The sequence below is a fragment of the Hypanus sabinus genome, chromosome 9 (assembly GCF_030144855.1).
Source record: "Hypanus sabinus isolate sHypSab1 chromosome 9, sHypSab1.hap1, whole genome shotgun sequence".
Lineage (NCBI taxonomy): Eukaryota > Metazoa > Chordata > Chondrichthyes > Myliobatiformes > Dasyatidae > Hypanus > Hypanus sabinus.
In genome coordinates, this window is record NC_082714.1 from 28,423,931 (window position 1) to 28,450,784 (window position 26,854).

The following is a 26,854-nucleotide window of genomic DNA, read 5'->3' on the forward strand; positions in this document are numbered from 1 at the left end:
ACTATCCAGTCTGCTCTTCTAAACATAAGGATTATGGCTGAAGTTCTATCTCGGCACCACATTCCTGCACTTTTCACATGACCCTTCATCTGGAAATCCAATAGCCTTGCTGCAGTCAGTCATTGGTATAGAGAATTCCAAAGGTTCACCCCCTATGAATTAATTGGCAATTGGTTTCCTACTGTCACAAATCCAAGATCCAGTGAAAAGCTTTTGTTTGCATGAAATCCAGATGGCTCATTCCATACATAAGTACATCAAGATAGTGCAGACAAGAAAAAGAATATAAATTTCTCCTCTTCTCAGGCCTACTCCTTATTTTAATCATGTGACACTTGCTTCTAGATTTGTCAGGAACGGGGGCCGGATGGCCCCAAACGCAGGACGCAGACACTGAAGTACTAGGGGGAGGACAGGATGGGGATGCCATGGCGTGTAAGGGTTAATGCAGGCGGGGCTGGATCCCAGAGTTCAGACGGGGCAGGCAGGCAGGCAGATCCCACAGTTCGGGGCGGGCAGGCAGGCAGGCAGATTCCTCATGGCGGGCCGCAGGGATCCCCGGGCAGGGCTGCCTCCCAGGCGGGAATACAGAAGCCTGGGCCAGTCGCTGACACCCGGGCAGGTGCGGGGCACAACCCTTAGGGAGCAATAGGTGGAAGAACCCCTGCCAGGCAACAGCAGTCCGGCCAGACCTGCCCAACGGAGGCAATGGGTAAGAAAGGGCAGAACCCCTGCCGGGCAGTGGCAGTCCAGCCGGATCCGCCCAACAGAGGCCACGGGTAGGAAGGGGCAGAACCCCTGCCGGGCAGTGGCAGTCCAGCCGGATCCGCCCAACAGAGGCCACGGGTAGGAAGGGGCAGAACCCCTGCCAGGCAGCGGCAATTCTGCCAGACCCACCCGACGGAGGCAACAGGTAGGAAGCTGGATCCAGGGTAAGCAGAAAAACTACAGTGATCCACCGGGTACATTGGTAAACTGGGAAAGGCGTGGCAGCGCAAACAAGGAGAATAAGGCAGAACAGCAGGACCAGCGCACAGGAGAGAAGCAGGGGAACAAGACCAACCGGATAGAGCATATACAGAACAGTCAGCAACCAGGGCAGAGCAGGATTCCAAGCAGGGCAGCAACCAGGGTAGGACAGGATACAGAACAAAACAACCACCCACCCAGTCTCCGTCCCACGGCCTGTTATAAACACATGCAGCCGAATTGGCCACAGGTGTGCCTCCTTGATCCAGGCTGATCTTAACAGGCTCAAAGGGGCCGGGAGGGACAGCTGTAAGACCCGGAGTCCGGAGCACTCGGACCAGATCGAGACCTGGAACTCCGGACCAGACCCTGACAAGATTCCACAGCCTGAGGAAACATCCTCACTGTATGCAGCCCACTGAGCCCCATAAAAATCCTGTAAATCTCAATGAGATCTCCCTTTGTGAATACTGACATGGTCTACACGATGTCTCGTACAGCCAACTATCCATCCCTGGTGTTACTCAAGTGAATCTTTAGCGTACTTGCTCAATGGCCCACACTTTGTTTATCAAGTTAGAGATAAAAAGGGTATAATATTCTGATTGCGGGCTCACCAAAATCTGCATATTGCATTAAGATGTCTTCCTTCCTGCACACAAATCCTCTCGTAACAACGCTCTTTTGTGCCATTTGCCTTCCTAATCACGTGCTGCACCTGCAAGTTGGCTTTCCGTTCCGTGCACAAAGACAGTTGAGGTTGTATAAGATGTTATTGAGGCCTAATTTGGAGTATTGTGTGCAGTTTTGGTCATCTACCTGGAGGGAAGATGTAAATAAGATTCAAAAAGTAGGGAGAAAATTTACAAGGATATTGCCAGGTCTAGAGGACCTGAGTTAAAAGGAAAAATTGAATAGGTTAGGACTTTATTCTTTGGAACGTAGAAGATTGTGAGGGGTAAAGATTGGGTAAATGCAAACAGGCTTTTTCCATTGAGGTTGGATGGGGTTACTACCAGAGATCATAGATTTAGGGTGAGAGGTGAAAAGTTTAAGGGGAACAAGTTTAAGTGAAACTTCTTCACTCAGATGGTCCTGAGAGTGTGGAATGAGCTGCCAGCAGGAGTGGTGAACGCAAGCTCCATTTCAATGTTTAAGAGAAGTTTGGATAGGTACGTGGATGGTAGGGGTATGGAGGGCTATGGTCAATGCGCAGGTTGATGGGAGTAAGCAGTTTAAATGGTTTTGGCACAAACTAGGTGGGCCAACGGGCCTGTTTGTCTGCTGTACTTTTCCAAGACTCAGTGACTGGAATTGTGTTGTCCTTCAGTTACCAGTCTGAACAGTGGCATCACTGAAGTCTCTCTGTAATTCCCATTGGCTCGGTGTACATGGCTTCAATTTATTGGCAATTGTTTGATTCCCTTTGTTTTTGGCTTCATACCAAGAGCTTGCATTTTCAGGTCAGGACAAATCCTTTATTTCAATACTACATAACTAGTTCAATAGAAGAAAGATCGGTGTGTGGACATGGAATAATGGATAACAGTAACATTAAACTTTTTCCCCCTTCATTTGACCTTGCTTTTTCTCTATGGCTTTCTAAACCATGCCAGCGGGTGTTAATCTAGCAGGAACCAGTTAAAAGCAAACAACAGGGATTAAAGTCTTTAATTCCCCCATCTCTGAGGCTGTTTATAATGAGTTCAGTTCTAAATGATTTTCTCTGTTCTAATGGGGTCTTTAGGCCAAATGCTCTACCTGAACATTTTTATTATCTAGACTGTTCCTTTTTGTCATAAAATATGTGGTGGATATGTTATTTCTGGCTAATGTTTCTCTCTGTTTTCGTTCTTTATTCTAGATATTATGGCATGGGTCACCCCATCTCTGTTCACCTCTACTTCTATGCTGACCGGTTCCAAGGCTACTTGCTGAAGCACCATGCAACTAACCTAGCTACCAGCAAACTGGAAACGCTGGAGACCTGGGTGATGCCAAGGAAAATGTTTAAATTTTCAAATCCCTCGAGTGAGTTTGCACGTCTGCAGTTTGCCGAGGTAAAAATAAATAAGAAATAAAGGTGTGCTATTTCATTGCTCTGACAGAACTGCCCATTGTAATTGTAATTACCATTTCAGCTAAGTACTGAATTTTTTTCAATTCATTTCAGACAGCATGAACTTCTGGTCACTCTGGTGAACGTTTTGAATCCAAGGATTGGTCCAGGAGAATTGAGGAATGGTTTATCTTGGACCAGAACAATGATCCCTGTTGACTAAATGACATACTTAGTGGAAACCTGCATGCTAAATGTGTACACAACCTAATTCTTAGTAATTTCCTCTGATACTATTGTGTATCAGTATTCGGTTTTTTGTATTTTAAGGCATTCAGCAAATGGCTGCTACAACTCCTCTGGGAGAAGGCCTGGTTAGAAACTGCCCATTGTCCCCGAGGTTTTGGTTTTCAGTGTCCTCTCTGTCAGCCATCTTGAGGAAGATGAAGATACAAAAGATTGTAGATGCTGGAATCTGCTAGAGGCACAGTTTGAGCGATGTGTGTGCTGTTTGATGAAGCTAAATAGCATTTGGTGTTTTTGGCTGGTTTAAAGCCATTCTGCACTGGCTTTGCCTTTTTCTGAAGCAGTGAAGTCTTCTTCTATTCAAGGGAGTAATGCAGTTGCCTCGGGCTGTTGGCTGTCTTACATTCACTCCTGTGCAATGACTGCCAGTGATCTTCTCTGCCCACCGCATGCATCTACATCCCTCCGAATTGTAAGTGTGATAACACTTTATTTCATGGCAGTCTATATTCAGCCAGTTCCATGTCATGGAACTGGTTTTGCTGCTGAAAATTTTCCATCTCAAATGCAATTAACAGAATCTAAACAAATAGTAGTCCTGTAGAGGGGCAAACCAATTCCGCCCCCCCCAAGGGTGCAAGTTTCTTTGTTCTTCTCTGTACTGTAAAATCATTCATGCAGACAACTATAAAATCTCCAATTATAAACAGAAAATGTTGGAAGAGCTCAGACCACGTGTAGGAAAAGAAAAAGAAAGATTAGGGAACCTTTCTCGAGAGTGGAAAAAGACTGGATGTTTTACAGATTTCAAAACCGAGTTTGAGGGAGGAGTGGAATGTTAAGACAAAAAGCTCTATGAAAACTCTAGGAAAACTCCAGCTCTAGGAAAACCCAGGTTCTTAAGGGTCATGAGTAATGAATTTTTTCTTGCACACAGCATTGAACCCTTCTCTATAAATGAAATTATTGTCAATTTTCCAAGAATACAAACTTCCAAAATGTAGAGGCGCAGAATTGTTTGCATCCATAGATGCTGCCAGACCTGCTGAGTTCCTCCATTTTGTGTGTCTTGCATCTAGAGAAGGGGTTCTCAACCATTTCCATGCTATGGACCAATACCATTAAACAAGGGATCTGTAGGCCCAAAATTGGGAACCCTTGATAAAGAGGATATTTCTTTGGTTGTCACTTTGAGAGAGTGTCCATACTTATAAAACCAGTGCAGTTTAATGGCATTGTTTGTCAATGACGACATCTCAAAATTAGTATCCAGTGTACAAGTCAGCTGCAACTAATGCATGAGTTTGTGTTTGAGTTAAGACTGCACCCTGGGGGATAAATCTAAAGGGAAAAAGAAAATTAGCATTCACATTGCAGCTCAGCAGGCCTGACAATTGGTGCTAATGTTTCTGATTTTGTTTGAGTGCCAAAAATACTAAATCTGGCTAATACATGGAATTGATCCAAACTGGTATGCCTGATTGCCTTTTGTTGAAAGAATTACTAATTTAGATCCTATTTTCCTTACAAAAAAGTGATGTATTTAACTCCTTCCTTGTGTTGACTACAAAGAATTGAGATCAGACTCCCACTTCCTTTTCTTTTCTTTTGTTATGTCAAACAAGTCTAAATTAACCAATCAACTTTCACCAGTGCAATCAGGTTTCAACCCTCTGTAGCATTTCCCGATCCTGTGCAGTGCCACCTCCATACCAGACAGCCACACATGATCTATCACCAAAGACTAGGAAATTTCTACAGAAATACCATGGAGACTATGGTTGCATCACCGTCTGGGGTGGAGGGGCTACTGCACAGGGTTCGAGAAAGCTGCAGAGGATCATAATCTTAGCCTGCTCCATCAGAGCACAAGCCTTCCCAGCATTGAGGGCACCTTCAAACGGCAAAGCCTCAGAAAGGCAGCACCCAAGAAATGTCTTCTCTTAATACTACCATCAGAGAGGAGCTGCAGGAGCCTGAAAGACACACTCTCAACGCTTTAGAAACAGATGTTTTGTCCTTCACCACCAGATTTCTGAAAGGACAGTGAACCCTTGAATATTACCTCACTATTTTTCTTCTCTTTTTATATACTCTGTATTGTAATTTACAGTAAATTGTAGGTACTGCTGCCACAAGACAACAAAGTTCGCAAAGCATATCAGTGATAATAAACCTGATTCTGATTCTTCTTCTGATGTGCAGCAAACCAAATTGGGCGAATCTCATGTCTTACAGCAAAAGCAGTGGTTATTCTTAGTCATACAGCATAGTAGGTGCTTCAGCCCCCTGCCCTGCCCCCATCCATGCCGACCCCGCAGCCTATCTACGCTAATTCCATTTTCCTGCATTAGCCCCATACTACAAATGCCTGTCTAGATGTCTCATAAACATAGTGATTGTATCTGATTCTGTCACCTCTTCTGGCAGCAGGTTCAAGGTGTAAACCACCATCTGTGTAAAAACATTCTCCTCGATTCTCGTTTAAAACCCCTCCCTCTCACCACTCACTCAGTGCCAAATCACTGAACCGGTGTTCGCAAGTGTTTAGATCGAGTAACTAGGCGAGTTTTATTTTCTAAAGCAGGAGTGCCTGTGTCGGAGAAAGAGTGCCCCTAAGCCAGATTTCAAACAATGACCCACGGAATATTCCTCATCAGATCAAACACAAGGGGACATCCTAAAGTGAGCATTAGCAGACTGCGTGGCAGGAAGAGAGGCAGATAAGAGTACTCCAGGGTCAGAATTAGAGCTGCCCGGGACAGCTCCGGAGAAAGACCAGCAGCAACAAAAGTTCAGATAGGAATGGGAGGTCACAAACAAAGTCAGAAGAGCTCCCTCAGAGAGGCTTGGGAGCGGTCAGAAAGACTCGTTTATAAATTTAACAAAAGTTGCAAGACTAGATGCTATAGAGCTGTCTTTCTGGCAGGTCTCCAAAGCAAAGGAAGTCAGTTGTTAAGTTTATTCAGGACAAGTGGAACCTTTCAAGAGGAAAGCGGTTCCTTTATGTCTTATGTCAGGGATTCTCTATTGAAACAGCTGCATTAATGACAGCAGGTGAAAGAAGGCAGCCCAGTGAGGCTTCAGACTTGGCAATCCTTACAAAAGGCACTTAGGTATAAGGCAGTCCCATTTATTGTTACAAAAGACCTGTGATTATGGAGCACATGATCCATTAGAGAACTGAAAATGAAGTTTGTTGCAGGTACCAGCAAGAGAGGCTTCTCTCATTCGATTTGGAGAGTCAGCGTCTGTGTGTTCACACAGGCAACAAATTTCCGGTGCTTTTTCCAATCTTCACATGTTGCCGTAAAAAAGACATTACAGAACATAGAAAACCTACAGCACAATACAGGCCCTTTGGCCCACAAAATGTGCTGAACATATCCTTACTTTAGAAATTACCTGGGGTTACCCATAGCCCTCTTTTTTTCTAAGCTGGATCTTCTCTCCTACCATTACAGCTGTGAGCTCGAGAGGAGCTGACCAAAGATGATTTCCTTCACTGTGCAACAAGCTGCAGTCAGTGAGAGAAGGTCACAATTAAGGGCAGGGCTGGTGCATAGCCTACATAAACAACCTGGAGGTTAGCTCAGTGACCTAATTCTGGAAGTATAATCTAAGCTTGTAGTTCAGGCCCCTTCATAATGGTAATCAATTGAAATTTACATATTTAGTGTTTCATAGCCAGGTCCACCACTTTTTGCCCAAACCAGCTTCCATTAGAAGGTCATGATTGCCTTTTTACAGTTAAGTTGTAAGGTATGTAACCCATTAAGCCCACTCAACCCCTCAATAGGATCACGATAGAGTTGATTTTGGCCTCAACATACCTGAACCCCAAAAGCTTTGGTTCCTCTATGATCCAAATTTCTAACTATCTTAGCCTTGAATATATTCATTGGCTCAGTCTCCACAACTCTGAGACAGAAGATTTCAAAGAGTCACACCCTCTGAGGAGATTCCTGCCTATCCCTGTCTTAAATGGAGAATCTTCATTATGATTCTCTCCTCTCTAGATACTTCCATGAGGGAAAACATCCCTAAGCATCTACCCAGCCAAACCCCTGAGAAGTCTAAATGATAGTGCGGTTGTGTGAAGTTGGATGTGGGGTACCAACACTGAGAAGCAGTGATTGTGAAGGAGAAGTGACATGTTGGTTGGTCAAAATAGTTGTCCTCAGAGAGGAACTTGCAGGTAGTGGCATTTCCCGTGTATCTGTTGCCCTTTGGAGGTGTCTCCTGGGCAACTACAGTAGGTGAAACACATTGCTCCAATTGCGGAGGATGAACTTTTCAGGGGAGATGGTTACTTTCTCCTGGACAGTCTCAAGCTTCACTTATCTGGGCAAGTGAAGAATATTTCATCAATACTGCTGTGGACAGGGAGTCATGAGGCAAATCATCTTCCATAGGACACCAGCCTACATGTTGCTGTGAGATCTGTGGATACTTTATCAAGGTCCTGTTCAATATGTATCCTAGGAGGTTGATAGAAGCCATCTCAGTGAAGGTAATATTATTGAGCTTTAGAAGGAAATTAGTTTGATACGTCTGAAGTAAAATTTTGAATTTTTTTGGATGGGAAGAAGGAGGAAATCAGAATAAACTTACTTATTGGTAGGTTTTCACTGTGGTCTGTTTCAGATTTTAGATTTAGCACTGCAGAAGCAGTAGCTACTGAACTTTAATGGCTGATTCGGCACTGGTCCTTCAGCCTCATTGATTCCCCCAACCCAAAAAGCTACCTGTGTCTTTTGATCTCTGCAGGTACACTTTCTCAGCACAGCTGGAACCTCTGTCTGAAAATGTATGTTGTTAGGAGCAGTGGATCAGCCAGTGGTCAGGCGCTGGGAGGGGTTCTCCTCCCAACTCCACACAGACTTCTACTGTTTCACAAAAGAGGAAATCCACGCAGGGGGTGCTTGATCAACTGGTGGACTTTCCATTAACAAGTGCAAAGGACACAACACTGGGTGACTACCTGAAGGTTGATGAAAGTCTGTACGAATTGGACGTAGCTCATCCCAGTGCTGGACTTGGTACATAGTACAACGGTTGTACAGCCTAAATCTGGTGACATTTTCAATGTCATAATTCTTAAATCTACTTGAAGGAGGAAACGTATGGTGATGTCAGGGAAAATGTGCAAACACCACACTGACGGCATCAGAAATTAGGACTAAATTTGGGTTATTGAAGCTGTATAAAATAGGTTTACCAAGCTCTGATCTCTAAGCTCCATCCCATGCTGTCCTGTTTTCTCAAATAACAAGGTATTCCTAAGATCTATGGTATACTTTCTAAGATGTTTACCTTATATAATTTGCAGGCAATTCTTTAAAGTTGGAATTTCTTTGCTTTCAGGTTGGCACAGAGTGGGATGCTAAGGAAAGAATTTTCCGCAACTACGGAGGGCTCATTGGACCCATGGACGAGCCTATTGGCATGCAGAAATGGGGCAAGGGTCCCAATGCTACAGTCACAGTGGTCTGGATTGATCCAATTAATGTTATTGCAGCAACCTATGATATTCAGGTTGATTCAGGTGCCGAGTTCACTCATTACAAACCTCCGCTGAACTTGCCTCTGCGGCCAGGCCTTTGGACGGTTAAAATTCTTCACCACTGGGCACCCGTGGCTGAAACCAAGTTTCTGGTTACACCTCTGACATTCTCCAATAGGCAGCCGATTAGAAAAGGTGAGTCATGTGCTGGGCAACTTGTATTGAGGGAGCTGCGAGCTGGGCCTGGCAAGCACACTTGAAGGCCCACGTGGAGTGAGTGAGCCCTCCGTGGGTAGGAGGCCCTATTGACTCATCGTGCCTTGTATGCACTTGCCACATTTTCACAATCGATCCAATATGGTTCAGTGAATGTGAGAGTTTACAAACCAGAGAATATTTAATATTGAAACACGCCCACATTCTACACAAGATCCCTTCCACTCTGTCTGAATAACATCCTACACTCCCCTTCTGAAAGAATGCTTCTGTCCTGCTCCACAGGAATATGGTGGATGAATCCAGCTTTCAGAAAACAAAACTACTGTTTAAAGTGGGGAAGCACACTAATCTTCAGTTCAGTGTTTCTTCTGTCCTCTTTATTTATGAGGCTCCGTAGGCATTATTTAATCTTACTGTCTGATTGGTCAGAGTTAGTTGGCTGTTTAACTGCAGACTTAATCACAATTGAACCTGATCCTGATGGTATGGCACCCACATATATCAGCTGTCAAAGGACTGTATTAGTATAAATGTCCTCTGCGGCTTGTTCAGACGGTGCCTGTCCTGTTCATAGTGATTGAACTAGTGAATCTCTGGCTTGTTTTACTCGGTTACTTTATGCTTCAGGCAGTAAACAAACGTGTCCTCCTGTGCTGACGTTGACCACTCTCTTCAGTTCCAGGATCAATTTAAAGGATTAAGGTTGGTTGTTGTCTCTAATTGGTTCTGTAACATTCCCCACACAACAATGATTCAGTTACACAACAAGTACAGCCTGAGTACAGTTTACCATGAGAAGAACCACTTCACTGCTTCAATCATAGCTCGTCATAAATATCAAGGACTGAACAGTACCCATTCAATGTACTCTTCACAAGCACTTTGTTTAACCACATCTATGCATGTGAAGTGTAGTAGTCAATTTAACAATACAAACCCGGCTTAAAAATAAAAACACTCCCTAAAATTTATATTACAACATCATTATCTGAGAGTCACTAATCACCAAGAGCATATTAAAAACTGAATTTTCCTTATAACCTTGAAATTTTATCTAGGTGCTTGTCAAAGTTAATTTTTGTAGTCAAAATGAGAAGGACAGACAGCATCAGCATAACTTGGGATAACATTATAAGAGAGTTCGAACAGGTCAAAGAGGTGGCTGGTTAACCAATTCTAAAGGAACCATTTGTTTTCCTTTGCATTGATTGAATCCATGTTCAAGTCCAAGTTTATTGTTATTCAACACTACACATGTATACCGCTAAATTAAATGACGTTTCCCAAGGACCAAGGTGCAAAACACAGTACATATATCATATAATGTAACCCTCACAGCAGATTGCGCATACAAACTGGGCTTGTTAGCTAACTCTGCTAACAGCCACATGACTCAGTGGTGAGAAGGCCACCTTCCATAAACAATACATGTCTAGCATCGGTATGAGTTAGGGTTCAACCAAACAGGAACATTGGGAATTCCAACATAAGGGACCTCGATCTGAGCGAATGCTGTGTAAATACTGCCCAGACAGAATCACCGATCACTAAGAAATGACAAATCATGCACCAGCATAAAATTATAAAGGAAGCATATTTACCAATTTCAGTTTTATCAAACAGTTATTAAGAAAAAGAAAAGAAAGAAAACAAAAGGCCCCATCTAAACGTACACATGACCATTGGAACTCATCTCTTCCAAAAGCTGGGTATAACCACTTTTCACAGCACTGAATTCTCATCACTAATCACCAGTAGAACTTCCCATCTTGGACTCTTTCATCTTGCAAAGCTGTCCTTGCAATCGCATCTTCCTGTTGGATCAAATCCTATTGGCGTCTTCTCTGTATCTCCCTCCAAAAGGCCACGGACCCCACCACTGACAATCACAGATCTCTATCAGCCCAGCTCTCTTGGAACCTTCTCCCGATCCCACTATCCTACTTGGCTGATGCAACATTCCTAAGTTGAACAACATGGCCCCTTATCTTTAGCTGAAACCAAATATCCTATCAACAGTACACACTGCTTTTACAGAAAACTACTAAAATGAAATACCTCATAGCAGAGCAGCAGAAATCTTAACCAGGACATTGCAATAGTATAAACATAGTAACATTAACAGATAATAATAAAATACTGCAGATGTACAAGTTGACAGAAATTGAATATATGACATATAGTTAAATATACAACAATGCTACTGGCATTGTCGTAACTAATGTGTACTGGGTGGTAGAGTGTTCAGAAATCTCAATACCTGGGGGAAGAAGCTGTTACCCACTCTAACACTCGTTGTTGTTAAACTTTGATGCCTTCTGCCTGATGGTAGGAGGTGAAAGAGATTGTGGGACAGATGGGAGGGGTCCTTGACAATGCTGAGAGCTCTGTCCCGGATGGGGGGGTGGGGGGGTTAGAGAGATCCCAATGTTTCTCTCAGCAGTCCTCACAATCCATTGCAGGGTCTTGCAGTCAGAGGCCCATACAACTCCCATACTGGACCATGATACAAATTGTCAGGACACTCTAGATGGTGCTCTGGTAAAATGTGGTTAGAGATGGGGGCGGGGAGCCTCGCTCGCCTCAATCTCCATTGGAACTGCAGCTGCTGCTATGCTTTCTTAACTGAAGAGGGACCAACTGAGATCACCTGTGATGTACACTCCAAGAAATTTGGTGGTGCTGACTCTCGCCACTGAGGAATCATTGATGTTCAGTAGCGAGTGGTCAGGCTGCACCTTCCTGAAGTCCACATGCGTTTCTCTTTGGTCTTGTCCACAGTGAGACTCAAGATGTTGTGTTTGCACTAATCCACCAGCCTCTCTATCTCCTCCCCGTATGCCGACTCATCATTCTAGTCATTCGAGTCAAAGTCTCATTTCTCTGTGCATCTCTTCTATGATTCCTGTCTAGAACATTACCAATATTCTGGATTCCCTTCCTCACTTTACATTTTGTTGCATCACATTTGAAAAATAATAATAAACATTTTAAGAACAACATTGCACAGGATTAAACATCTAAGCCTTTCACGGTTGAGGCCATTTTGTTTTTCCAAAGTCAGTACTAATGGAGTTGAAAAAAAAACATAATCGAATTCAACAGATCAAAACAATCAAAGGTAGGCATGATAAAGGGGTACACAGATTTCCAAAATAATATCCCAGAAATTAAATACTTCAGAAATGTTCCTGAACAGAACAGCTTCATTCAGTTGAATTTTCAAGTGATCTTGTATTCATAGTGAAATGATTCAGCAGCATACTTGAGGGTCTTACTTTAATTTTTAATTGGTGTAACTGCGAATCAGGTGTGGTGTAACCCTGCAATATGTACTGAGTGGCCACTTTATTAGGTACACCTCTACACCTGCTCATTAATTCAAATATCTAATCAGCCAATCATGTGGCAGCAGTTCAAAACATAAAGGCATGCAGACATGGTCAAGAGGGTCCATTGTTGTTCAGGCCAAACATCAGAATGGGGAAGGAATGTGATATAAGTGACTTTGACTGCAAAACAATTGTTGGTGCCAGATGGGATGGTTTGAGTATCTCAGAAACTGTTGATCCCCTGGAATTTTCACTCACAACAGTCTTTAGAGTTTACAGGAAGTGGCAGAAAAAAAAAACATCCAGTGAGCAACAGTTCTATGGGCAAAAATGCCTTGTTAAGGAGAGAGGTCAGAGGAGAATGGCCAGACTGGTTCAAGCTGACAGTAACTCAGAGAAGCACACATTACAACAGTTGTGTGCCAAAGTGCATCTCTGAATGCACAACATGTCGAACCTTGAAGTGGATGGGAGACCACAAACATACACTGAGTGGCCACTTTATTAGATGGTACAATATGCAGTAACATTCCCTGCACAATTAATTGAGGGCTTAAAGTTATCAGGGAATGGAGCAGCAGAAAGAATCAAGGATTCAGGTTGGGCAGAGCAGGAAGAGCTAATATTTTAAATGAGGAATTTAAAATACTTAAGCAACTTAGAAAGGACATTTAATTCTGGGTCAGTTTAAAATCTAATGTTTTGTAATTTCGCTAATTTGGTAAACACTGCTACTTTGAATCATGATCCTCAATATCCATATCCTGTGACCTAGCTGAAATTCTCTCAATATCCATATCCTGTGATCTAGCTGAAATTCCCTCAATGCCTTTGCTAATAAAAAAAATCCTTTGATTTCAGATTTAAGTTATGTCTTTTGCAGGGGAAGTTTCAGATTTTCATCAGATGTCTTTTTTAGTGGAAAGTTCCAGATGGTTATTGCTTGTGCAAGCATTTCCTAACTTCAGTAATTTGGCTCCAATTTCTCAACATTTCTCTGAGTCCTACGAGCCACAACCAGTGGAAATATCTTCGTCCACTGCAACAGTGCAGCCAAATATCTTGAAAATTTCAGTCAAGTAACTCCTTAGCCATCTGAATGCCACAAGAAGCCACAGTGGTTTGTGAAACCCATTTCCGTACCCTTACCTTTGGAATCATCATTGTATATCTTCCTCTCTCAAAAGGTAGTCTAACCTCACGAAGCAAAAAAAAACAATTTTCCAGAGAACCTCAGTGTGTAAGGTTGCATCTGTAGAGACAATGGAATGGTCATTGAAAAGACTTTGCAACTGTATTTCATTGTGATAGACAGCAGCTAGGACATTAGCTATTGTGTCATCACATATCCTTTTTGCACTGGTTGCTGTGTGAAAGTCTTCATTGACTTTTGATACTCGATGCATCATCTGAGATTAGCTAGCTAGGACCAAATCCTCAGCTGGGTGAAAAAACTCACATATAGGAAATCTGATTATTCATTTGCTGCCTCTTTCTTCGTCGTATTTTGTCATTAAAATATGAGTTCTTTGCTTAATTGCCCATTAAAGGTTACCACAATGTCATCAATCATTATGAAATTAATTTAATAAAGGTCGCCCCTTGGTAAAGGGGAACAACTAGTGAAATCCAAATTAAGAATAAGACAAAACAAACTTTGGAAATGAGATAATTTGTTTTCTGCATCTGCAATGCCTTCCAGTCCTTCTGATGCCAAGCAATTGAGGAAAGGAATGAATCCATTCCAAAGCTCTTGTACTATATCAATACTGTACAATCATCAGAAGCTTATCAGAGGCTGCTACCACTGTCTTTGCATTCCTCCTTTCTCCTCTCCATCTATTCACTAGATCTTGGAAGTTATGAGGAAGCCATGGAGCCTAGATCCCAGCAAGTTCAGTTGCTCACTCAGATGTTATAAAATACGTTCCTCTTAAGCTTCTTAAGCACTGTGGATATCCTTGACAATAATGATATTTTTTGCCCATCCTATTTTGTTCTACAGTCTAAAGTCAACCATATTGGTCTATCTAGACTCACGTACAGGCAGGACTGACAGATTTCTTTCCGTGAAGCATGACTTAAGATAATACTCTGACAGCTTACAATTTTCATTATTAATAACTGCTTTGTTATTTCAATTTCATATCTCCGGTACACAACCCAGGTCTCTGGATGCTCATCCAACAGCTGAACCTCTGGACAGTATTGATCTTGGTGCTCATGTTAAATTACTAGAAGTGTAAGGAAAGCAGGTGAAACAATGGGTTTGGCTTGGAGATGCTCATTTATTCAGTCACTTTTTGTTTGTTCAGTCTGAACAGTTGAGTCATTGAACAAAAACATCACAAGTGTTTTTCTCAAGTGCTATTTATAATCTCTCCTAACATCTCTGAGTGTTAAAGGATTCCACATTTATTCATTATGCACTAGATAGACGGTTGTCAGTTGGAACCAGAATTGTTGCTGAACAAATCTATCTAGCTTCAATAATCATCCATTATGAGTATCTAATTACTGTAGCTTTGAGAATGAGTGCAGGGGGATTACTGCAGCGGTTAAAAGGTAGTCCATATGCAGCCTACAAGCAACAACAATCAGGCATTGTTTTATCTCTGTCTAAGCTTGTTGGGACCTCACTTCTGAATCAGAAGGTTAGAGGTTCAACTCTCACTGCAGATTCTTGTGCTTAATAAATTACAATAACTTTAAATAACTTCATAACTTAAATTCCCTTAAGAGGGACTTATTCACATGAAATATTAAACTGAGCAAAGAATGGAGAAGAACACAGCACAACCAGGAACAACCAATCATGATGCCAATCCAAATTCATCCTATCTGCCTCTACATTGGTCTGCATCCCTCGATTCCTTGCCTGTTTTTGTGTCTGTCTAAATGCTTCATAAACGTTGCTATTGTATCTGCTTCTGTCGTCGGCCCTGGCACCTGTCACTCTCTGTATGGGAGAAACTAAACATGCCTTGCATTTCTTCTTTAAATTTTCCCCCTCTCACCTTAAATCTATGTCCCCTTGAACTTGACATCTCCACCTTGGGGGGAAAAATTAACTTAATAATTTAATAATTTCCCATAACTTCATGATATTATTTATTTCTATCAGGTCATCCCTCAGCCTTCAGCACTGCAGGGAAAGCAATCTAAATTTGCCCAACCTCTCCCTGTAGCCATTACATCCGATTCCAGGCAATATCCTTGTGAACCTCTTCTGCATCCTCTCCAATGTCTCCACATCCTGCCAGAACTGCATGCAGTACTTAAAAGGTTTTAATCAGCTGCAACATGACTTCTCAACTATTATCCTGGATGCCCTGACATTTGAAGGCAAGCATTCCATCTGCCTTCTTTACCAATCTATCCACATGTTGCCACTTCCAGGAAGCTATTTATTTGCACCACAAGGTCCCCCTGTGTATATCCATGCCCCAAAGGGTTCTGCCATTTACTGTACAAGTTCCCAGCTGTTCCCTGAGGTGATTGTAAAAACATGTTTTAAAGAAAAGCAGGCAAATTATCTAGGGAGCATACAAGAATGTATCCTTATCAATATCAATGAAATTTATCATCTAGTCACTATCATACTGCCATCTGCAGGAGCTCTTGAATTCCTACGTTACAAAAATGACTATTTTTCAAATGTACTTTTATTGCCATAGAGCACTCAGTGATTCTGAAAAAATTGTTAAAAGCAGTCAAGAAACATAATGCTTTCTTTTAGCTTAGTTGGAAAACTGAATTAACACCATTTAAAAGACATTCCGAAATTACACTTGTGAAATTCCAAATTGCAATTTGCCATGAGCATTGAAGAAACATTCTGACAAAAATGTGTTCAATAAGCCTTCTAGAACATTAAGAGAACTTCCTGGAGAGTGGTGATGAGAGGTGGGAGTAGACAATCTATTTATTTACTTGCCGTATCTGTAATCTTCAGTGTTTCACTCAGTTACCACTCCACAGCCCCGTAGTTGCTCCGTTTTAAACTATCAGCTAACTTTTATTTTATCTACCAAAGTGGATAACCTCACATTTCTCCCTTCATATTCCATCTGCCACATTTTTATGCACTCACTCCTAATCTTAAACTCTGAGTAATTGCAACTGTTCAAATTCACTGATTTAGTGATGGTGTGGTACATGTGTCATCGTCATCAATGTTGTATGCCTTGTCGTATGATGTTGTGATATTGGTCTTGACCATAATTGTTATTGGCAAATTTCTCTACAGAAGTGGTTTGCCATTGCCTCTGGGCAGTATCTTTACAAGCGATTATCAATACTTTCTAGAGATATTTTTATCGCGATACCATGTAGAATAGTGGCCCTTTGAGCCACACTCAGACCCTATTCATGGGACAATTTACAATGATCAATTAACCTCCAACTGGTACGACTGTGGACTGTGGGAGGAAACTGGAGCACCCAGAGGAAACCCACACAGTCACAGGGAGAACGTACAAACTCCTTACAAGCAGCAGCAGGATCTGAAACACCGGGTCACCTGTACCGTAAAGTGTGCCAACCACTACGCTACCATAATCTTCAGAGATTGTCTGCCTGGCGTCAGTGGTCACATAACCAGGACTTGTGAAATGCACCAGCTGCTCATATGACCATCCACCACCTGCTCCTGTGGCTTCACATGACCTTGATTGGGTGACTAAGCAGGTGCCACACCTTCAGCCCAGTGGAATGAAAGAACTCCTTACATCTCCTTACATAGAGATGTATCTCCACCTCTACTACCCTACACATATGTAACGTTGAATTGAATTGACTTTATTACTTACATCCTTTACGTACATGAAGACTAAACATCTTTACATCTAAATGTGCAATGTGCAATTTTTGGTAATTTGTAATAAATAATATGTACAACAGGACAGTCCGTATAACATAGAAATACAATTGTATCAGCATGAGTTAATCAGTCTGATGGCCTGGTGGTTGAAGCTGTCCCGGAGCTTGTTGGTCCTGGCTTTTATGCTGTGCTACCGTTTCCTGGATGGTAACAGCTGGAACAGTTTGTGGTTGGGGTGACTCGGGTCCCCAATGATCCTTCGGGCCCTTTTTACACTCCTGTCTCTGTAAATGTCCTGAATAGAGGGAAGTTCACATCTACAGATGCGCTGGGCTGTCCGCACCACTCTCTGCAGAGTCCTGCGATTGAAGGAAGCACAGTTCCCATACCAGGCAGTGATGCAGTCAGTCAGGATGCTCTCAATTGTGCCCCATATTTAGACAAAAGAATTACAGTATATTTTGCACATCTATAAAGTTTAATCAACAGTGCTACAAAAAAGTAAATTAACGATAACCAGATTTTAAATATTGGTGTAATTATGTGCTATGATTAAATGTAGTTATATACTCAGTGGCCACTTTATTAGGTACGATTCAGTAATGAAAATATCTAATCAGCCAATCATGTGGCAGCAACTCAATGCATAAAAGTATGCAGACATGATCAAGAGGTTCAGTTGCTGATCAGAGGAAATCTCAGACTGGGGAAGGAATGTGCTGTAAGTGACTTTGTTTGCGGAGTAATTATTGATGCCAGGCGGGTTGGTTTGGTGGTCTCAGAAACTGCTGATTTCCTGGGACTTTTGCTCACTGCAGTTTCTTAATTTCTCAGAAAATGGTGTCAAAAGTTAAGCACATCCTGTGAGCAGCAAGCGAAAATGACTTGTTAATGAGAAATGTCAGCGAAGGGCCGGACTGGTTCAAGCTGTCAGAAAGGTGACAGTCGCTCAAATAACCACATGTTACAACAGTGGTGTACAAAAGAGCATCTCTGAATGCGCAGCACATCGAACCTTGAGTGGACGGGCTACCGCAACAGAAGACCACACTGGGTTCCACTTCTGTACCGAATAAAGCTTCCACTGGGTGTATTTCTGATCATTTTTACAAATTGTTTTCAAGTATTTGTATATGTTTTAATGAGCCATTGTTTTCTTATTTTGCAGAGGAAGCTCTTAAGCTACACAATGGGCCACCTAGGAATGCCTACATGGAACAGAGCTTCCAGGGCTTGAATAACGCCCTGAATATTCACATTACTCCTGGCCAAGTAGAACAGGCAAAGCGCAATGCAGCTCTCACAGGCTCTCAGCTGGAGAACTGGGTGGATCCCATGGTGAACAGCCTGTGGTCAGCCGTGGACATTTGCACCATCGGTCCCACCTCCTGCCCGGTGATGCAGACCTGCAGACAAACAACCTGGAGCTCCCACAGTCCGGACCCCAAATCCGAACTGGGGCCCGTCAAAGCCAATGGCCGTCTGAGGTAGCACCCAATGAAGCCCCAGGTCATCGCAAAAACACGACTTGCCTGATAGTGGGATTATTTTCTGCAGTTGGGTCTCTCCCTTAGATCTTAGCAACAGTTCCAGGATGTCTTCATAAAACCGTGGCAAAGCTAGAGCAGTGCATTTAAAGCTGAAGACCGCGAAGTTCAGAGAAGGAGTCTGTGTTAGCTGTGCTGGCACTATGAAAGAAGTGATTGTATTATGTACGAAAGAAATAGAAGGAAATTTTCGCACTCTATTTATTTAAACATTTTAGTCAGTGACTAATGAGTAGATGCTGCTTTTGCAGCTTGATATCTATATCCTACTAATAAGCTGCCTTTATTGACAAAGGCCTGTGCCCTGACTTCCCACTTTCTTTATCTGTACCTGACCTAAAAAGCCGTAGAGGTCTTAATGCTTCAGTCAACAGGACTATTTATAATTGTTGCACCTACTGTAAGAGTGAGAGCTAACTGGACTATAACACTCTCTGCTGAAACAGGGCTTTCAGTACTGACTATTCCAAGTGTGTTATAGATAATCTCAACATTATACTACAGCCAGGACTAGGAACCAGATTCAGACATCAATGCTTAAAACTCTCCTATGTTAGCAACCCCAAAAATAATTCACTGAATTCACTAATGCTGAGGGTTTTCGGGACTGTCATGCCAGCAATAGACTAACAACCCTTAAAATTATTTACATCATACATCCCTTATAAAGTTGTCATTTTTAAGTTTACTGTTTGTGACAGATTTTGCAAACAAAAAGATGACGCTCTATTTTCACCGAATCAGCTATTTGAGCTCAGCACCGGAAATCTGTTTTCTTTTCCTAATGCAAAAGCCTTGGGTTAGAGGTGTGAAGTCTGCCCTGGGCTGCAGAGGCAGTGGGCTGTGCATGGTGCCCCACTTTCAGAGGAGCACACGCACAACTGAAGTGCAAGGTCAGCGGTAGCTGATGAGGCAGAATTAACCTAGAACTCAACTCTGTACTCAGTAAATGAGTATTTTGCTGAACTGTCATTTTTATATTATCATTAGGGCTTAAAGTTATATTTTTTAATTTCATCCAAACAAAGTTTGCAAAATTAAGGTCCTTTGAAATCCTCGGCTGGATTTTCTAAGTATTCTGAAAATACCAGTCTTTAAAATACTTAAATATTTATATTCGGCAAACTACATTACTGTCTGCGTGACTGTTCCAGAAGTAGGCAGGTTCACAGCATATCTTTGTTTCTCCATTTTAGTGGAACAAATAAGCTTACTGGAAACAAGTGAAATAAGCCCCATTCCTATTTTTACTTGGCCTACTGTCATTTTTTTTTCGTAATTAAGTATGAGCAAAATAATTAACCTTAAACATTAAACAGGTTGAGAGTCAGGATTTTCTATAAGCTTCACTTCTCCCAAACCAGTTTTTTTTTTCCAAATTTTCAGCACACTCCACTCAAAATTTGTTGCACATACAATACAAGCAGCACGTAAAGAACTGAGACTAAACTGTAGAGATCTAGTTCCTTAAGTCAGCAGCTGTTGTTAATGCCTAGGGATGGCAAAGGGCCTAGACCTGTTTTGAATCTCACACTATCACATTGACAGCAGCCTTACAACAAAGTTAGCGTGAAGAATTGTAAAAGGTTGCAACCACACAGCAGGTCAGTGCGAGAAAGCAGACGAATCTGAATTGGCGTTTTTTCAGAGGGTGCCAATTTAAATCCACTTACTACCTTGCTTCTTATTGCAAGTCCATTTTGGGGGTAGAAATTCAACTTTCATTATCAGCACTGATGTGAGAATTCCAGCTGCTAGTTGTGCTCCCCCCTCACACTCCCTGGTCAATGAAAAGTGTCTGTGCACAGGTGAGGGTCTGTACATTCAGATGGGTTTAACACCAAAGCCAAACTTCTCACCTAATTATTCCAGGTTTCCATCCTTGCCAATGTAACCATTAGATTCCTGAAGTTAGTCATTCATTAATGGGTTGAGGAGCAGTCTGTCTGTGCTATTCCATAACAGCACCTGGTGTACTACAAATCCTGAACTGGTAACCTTGCCATGAATGCAATTAAGAATCTGAATCTGAACAGGACTTGCTAAATGTTTAGACAGAAGGGTGGTTTTAATTCTAGTAGAGAAGGTAGAAGCTAGTGATCAGGATTGACATCCTCATTGATCCCATTGCAATCTCATTTCTTTCACATTGTGTGGGATTTCTGGAGCCTGAAATTCTGAGGAAGTGGGTTTTAAAGAAAACTAGCTTCTCTCATTTTCTTGTACTGATCAATGTATCCTAGCCCAGCTGGTAAATGATAACTGACTCTGCTTGAGAGGGATTGAGTTTATACAGTGCTATCGATCTGTTTGTATCTGTAGTAGTAACTCAAGCTGGCAAGGGAAAAAGAAAATCCACATGAAAATGTTAGACGTGGGGAAGGAATAATTAATAATTTGATGGCAGAGAAGCTGAAAACATAACTAATATATAAAGATAGGCAGGCGATTTTGTGCAATATTTTGCATGCTGCCCCTGTCTCTAAGAATGGAAATATTTATAAAGTGAGATTTCTCAGACTGTAAAGGGTTGAATAGTGGCTAACTTCATGTGTTCTGCAAAATTCATTATGAATGCAAATAACTGACTGTATTCCCCAAGGCTCTATCTTCAGCCTTTGAAATGTACACAGCAGGTACTCTTTTCCAATTTGTTCAATTTATCCAAATGTACAAGTTAAAAGCATAAAGTTGACGAGTAAATTTCACAATGGAGTGAACAAAATCTTCTTAACAGGAGGCAGGGGAGGGAATTTATAAAGTAGTTCTCCAGCCGTTTATTATCAAGTCTGTGCGCTGTTAATGTCCATGATTTATTACCATCAAATCTTTAGCTCAATGCCTTCTCCCTTCTGTAATGAGGGGCCGCTGTCATGGGTGCTACCTCACATGTGTACGGGAGTTTATTTTACCTATTACTATAGATACCAGAACTATCTTCAGAGCCTGTTTCACCTGAGCTGAATGTATGATCTATGCAAACTGTTCCCGATCGTGAGAACTCATCAAAATTGAAGATGATCTTGCCACATAAACTGCAAGATGCTGTATAGGTGTCTCTGATAACAGAGCAAATATTCAGGCGCTGTTCACTGCGCCATATTTGTAAATTGTCACATATTTTATTCAATGAGTTTTGTTAGTCATGGTTAGGTCAATTCCTGTCCAAAGACCGCATTAAAGATACTCTTACTAAATGTCAACAAATGTGTGGATGTCAGATAGTCAGTGCTGGCTCTTCTAATAAATTAGTGATCACACCCTCATTTTAAAAGAAAGATGACCAAGTGGATTTAAAAGATGATGGCTATTTTATTAAAGATCCAAATATGCATTAAAAATCTGTAAAGAATTATTTTATAAACTGAACCTGTATATACAATGATAGAAGGACAAATTCCAATATGCAGCACATTGAAAGATGTAAATATTTTGTTATTTATTTAAAGTAATAAAATATTTTATGAGTTTAAAAGAATCTTTAATTTGACCTTTTAATCAAAGTTCTGAAACCAGTACAATTTCCTGTATGTAGAATTATATTCAGCAAATAATTGCACTAACTGTTTTGCACCCAATTGCCCTTCTATTAGCAGAGAGAAAAAGAAACACAGAAATTGTGCCTTAGCTGCCTTCCGGTGTGAACAAGTCTGCTTTTGTTTGACAAAGCAAGAGTTTGCAGATTGTCAACAGTTGTATTAAATGCTGTATCATACCAAAAAATAACTGCTGTTGTATATAGATGCCTTCTGTCATATTGTGTTTTTGATTGCAAAATTTTAAAATACAAAAAAAAGATTTGCGTTATGCTTTCATCTTTATTTATCTCTTTACTCAGGGTATTATGCTGCATTCATGGTATGGGGCAAATCTGTGCTGTCAAAAACCCAGATACACACATGGCTAAGGCCTTAACACAGTCAAATCTCCTTTAATATTTAATTAGGTTAATTCCTTTCCACTTCACACAGAGGGTGATGAAAAGGTGGACTTCTCCCCAAAAACGATTAAGATTTTTGAAAAATTCAAATCTGAGATTTGAATGGCTCTTTGTTAGCCGTGGTTGCAGAGGATTACAGAAAGGGAGTGAGGGTCTAAGTCAGCCAGCCCTAGGCTCAAAAGGCAGTATGATCTACCACCTTCTCTACCTCCCACCAATGCTCCAACCTTGCCAGCTCCTACAGTTCCTTGAGCTCAGTGCACTGATACGCCCCTCCCTGTGGAACTGGCATTTTAAATCTGTGGCATAAATAGAATATTCTTATGCAGCAGGGATTAAGTTTTAGAAATAGAATGCTCTTTAATAACACTTTCTTGATGCAAATATACTGCTAAAAAATGTTAATTTCCATTGTATTTTACAGGACATTGCCAGTAAATAACCTAGTGAGGTATTGATTTTGTAATGCAGTCCCTGTTAGAACGTGAGAAACATTCAGAGAGAAATCTTATCGTGGCATTGGAAACTTTGTATCTGCTCCTCTGCGTCCATCCTAAGACGGCAACTTCACTGGAGCATTAGGGCAGATACTCTGCACAGTGGGACAAGCAGTAACCGGAGATCCTCCAGCTACTTGTTTCTGCTCCACATTCCAGAATCAGCATTTTCTTGTATCACCAGGTCCTTTGCTGCAGTTCTGGATGTGGAATGAATTCTCAGACCATGATACCATTAATCCTCAGCTCTCTCTGAACCATCCTCCTAATTTTGGTCACTAAATCTCACCCAGTCGCATGCCATATATTTGAACTGAGAGCGTTTCTTATCATCTGGCCATGGGTTGTATGAGGCCACCCAGATGGTTTCACCCTTGTGGGGAAGTGCACCTGAGCCCTTGACAGCTTGTCTTTCATTGAAAGGTCACTTGCAGTTTTCAGGAGCTGCCATAAAGAAAGCTCCAAGGTTCCCTTTACACTCTCCTAAGGAACATTGTTAGTTGGAAACAAATCTGGAGTTAACAATGTATTTTCCACTTAAGTGTGGAAGAAATGCATTGTCCATGATCCAGAATTATAAAAACATCCATCTCATGGTAAACCACATGTGATAAATGTAATCAGTAATGTTCTCACAGCTTGAACCTAATGTGTAATGCCTCATGTAAATATAGCAAACACTGTTTGATGACCTTTCTATTAATCAGTTAGGCGATGGATGTTAGTACTGGAAAATTAAACACATTCATATTCTATAATGATATCATGCATTCTGGCCCAGAAAGTTGAAACCAAGTTAATCGCCCCTGAAACTGTGTTTTGGCCGTCCTTCTATCCCTGCAGTGCTCCAGATGGTGAATTGTGAATTAGGGCCTGATCTCAGAACATTACAGTAAGTGAAATGACTTTTCTGTAATCAGCAAAGAACAGATACTTACCCGAATAGGGAGTGTTAACACCATAGCCAGACCCCAGAGGTAGCAAGACATGATTCAAACCCACTGCACTGCCAGGCCACAGCATCATACAAACCATTAAATAAAGTAATCTTCCATTACCTTCTACCTGACATTATCCGCAAGCACCATTGCTCCAAATATTTAAAAGTCTGATTTCTAAATGTTATAAGGTGGGAGGAAGTTGACTGCTGTAACATAATTTGGGTTTAATAATTTATTCAATGGTTTTTTAAATGCCATTCTCATTCTCTGAAGACATTGTCATAGATATTTTATTGTGTAGTGCTAGCTTTTATGCACTATGAAATGGAAGTTAAGATTCTATAGCAGTACATTGTGTGCACATATTACATGGGGCCTCTGGGCATTTGCAGTGATAGATGCCTCTGCACAAGGCACAGTTGACGTTTGTGTTAACTTGCATAATGCATTAAAGTGTTAGATTGTATGATACACAACTGGTGAACAGTGCATGTTCCAAACACACAAATAGATCTTAATCAGGAGTTTAAGTCCATCAGCAATATTAGATAAAGGGCTTGCTTCTAGCACAACCACACTCGTAGCAGATAGCAGGGAAGGTTCTCTGAGGAAGTCCACCACTCTCTGTTGGAAGAGTTTTGCTTCTCACTGGGGTATAAATGGCAGGCTAATTAAGAGTGGGTGCTACACTCGTGGCCTCATATGAAAGGATCAAAAGTTTAAAAAAGAAAATGTGAAAACAGTCAGCAGCTCAGGCAGCATCTGTGGAAAGCGAAACAGTTCATTTTTCAGGTTCAAGGTGATGACTCAAAATCAGAACCATTAACTCTGTTTCTCTCTCCACAGATACTGCCAGTCATACTTCAGATTTCCGGCATCTACAGTTAATTTCATCCTTACTGTTATTGCAAAATGTCTTCGTAACTTTTGAAAAGTTTGATCTGAAATCTGTTGATTTTAACTTCCACATTTGATTTTACATCTGAAAGCTTCATGCCGGCACTGACGGAGAATTTTGCAAAATATCCAGAGGCGATGAAATATGTCAAATGAAAGGCAATATTCTGCAGATGGCAGAAATCTGAAATAAAATCAGAGAATGTTGGAAAAACTCAGCAAGTCAAGCAGCATCCATGGAGAGAGAAACCATTTAAAATATTCAGGTCAATGATATTTCATCAGAAAAATAACACAAAACTGGAAAATTAAGAGCAGAGGTTCCCAACCAGGGGTCCATGGACCTTTAGCTTTAATGGTATTGATCCATGGCATGAAAAAAGTTGGGAACCCTGGTTTAGAATTAGTCCTCCATGCTAATAAGATGTCTCAGATTGGCTTTTGGGCAGTCAGGACAATCCCCTAGTATCTCCATGTCTTTGTCTATAAAAGTACAGGAAAATAATGACTAAGTAGCTTAGCATCAAGATGCTTGGATTATTGATCTGAAGAAATAAATTTGAATCTCACTTGGGCAGCTGGGTATTTAAATTGAACTAATTAAATTAATCTGGCTTCATAAAGCAAGTGGCTGTGATTGTGACCATGTATGGCCTATTTGTGAGTCAAGACCACAACAATGTGGGTGATATGTTACTGCCCTCTGAGATAGCAGATAGCAGTTCAACAGGCAATTAAGGGTGGTTAACAAATGCTGCCCGCATCTTGGAAAACAAATTTTAAAATTCAAGCTGTCAGAAGCAGTGCTCATTCTGTCACAAGTTTGTTGTGACCTCACTCTCGGGAAGGAGCAACGAGAACGACACTTTCCTGTGCCTAATTGCTGTTCATTTGCACCTGGTGATTCCCCACATGTAGAGCCTGTCTATTTCTTTATTTACAGACATAATATAGAACAGGCCCTTCTGGCTCCGCCCAGAAACCACTAGCCTAATCACAGGACAACTGGTTAACAGGTTAATTGGTCATTGTAAATTGTAACTTAACCTGTACATCTTTTAATCGTGGGAGGAAATTGGAGCAGTCGGAAAAATACCCATGGGGTTCATGGGTGAACATAGAAACTCCTTACAGATGGCAAACTCAGAAACACACCGAGCTATAATAGCATCATGCTAACCTCTATGATACCATGCCACCCATGAAAAATAAACATTAAACAAACCTTTGCTCAGCATGAAGTGTCAGTTATAAGCTGATGCATATGAGTGTCAGTTGCAGTGAAATACGGCCTTCCTCCACCCCTGGCCCCTGAAATGATAAGCATATAGTCAAGCTGAGAGAAGGGGGCTGGAAAAGCACTCTTAAACTTTTTTACAGAAGAAATGAAATGGAGGAGTAAATACAAGCATGCATTATACACACACACACACACACACACACACACACACACACACACACACACACACACACACACACACACACACACACACACACACACACTCTCCTGCATATGTCAGGAATGGTTTTGCACACTACATTTTCTCTTTATGGGCTGGTTTATTTCTCGCCCAACCTGTTCAAAATAAACTTGTGGATACTGAGGTATTAGGAGGAAGGTGTGGTAAAAGATAATGCAATCTGAAGCAGATGATAGGCAGTGAAGCTGCCTGCCTGAAATGGATGGGATGGCATCTTAGAGAGCTACACCCAGGAATATTAATTTTGGGACAGCCTAACAATTGCCAACTGAGGATTTCAGGAAGACTTTTGTCAACTCAGATATTTTGGAAGATCTGCCAGGTGCTCAAAATATTGCAGTTTCAGCACAGCTGTCAAGGCAGTAACGCCTGGTCAATCAATAGAGGATCCTAGATGC

General features: G+C 41.5%; 1 protein-coding gene across 1 annotated transcript in view; it reads left to right on the forward strand.

Annotated features, from left to right (window-relative positions):
* xylt1 (xylosyltransferase I) overlaps window positions 1-22,504 on the forward strand; it is a 260,639-nt gene extending 238,135 nt beyond the window's left edge. Inside the window, exons 9-11 of the mRNA XM_059979376.1 lie at window positions 2,834-3,029; window positions 8,642-8,975; window positions 18,322-22,504. Coding sequence (XP_059835359.1) covers window positions 2,834-3,029; window positions 8,642-8,975; window positions 18,322-18,644 — 853 coding nt within the window. The 3' untranslated portion in view covers window positions 18,645-22,504. The remainder of the gene's footprint in view (window positions 1-2,833; window positions 3,030-8,641; window positions 8,976-18,321) is intronic.
* Window positions 22,505-26,854: the final 4,350 nt, after the last annotated feature.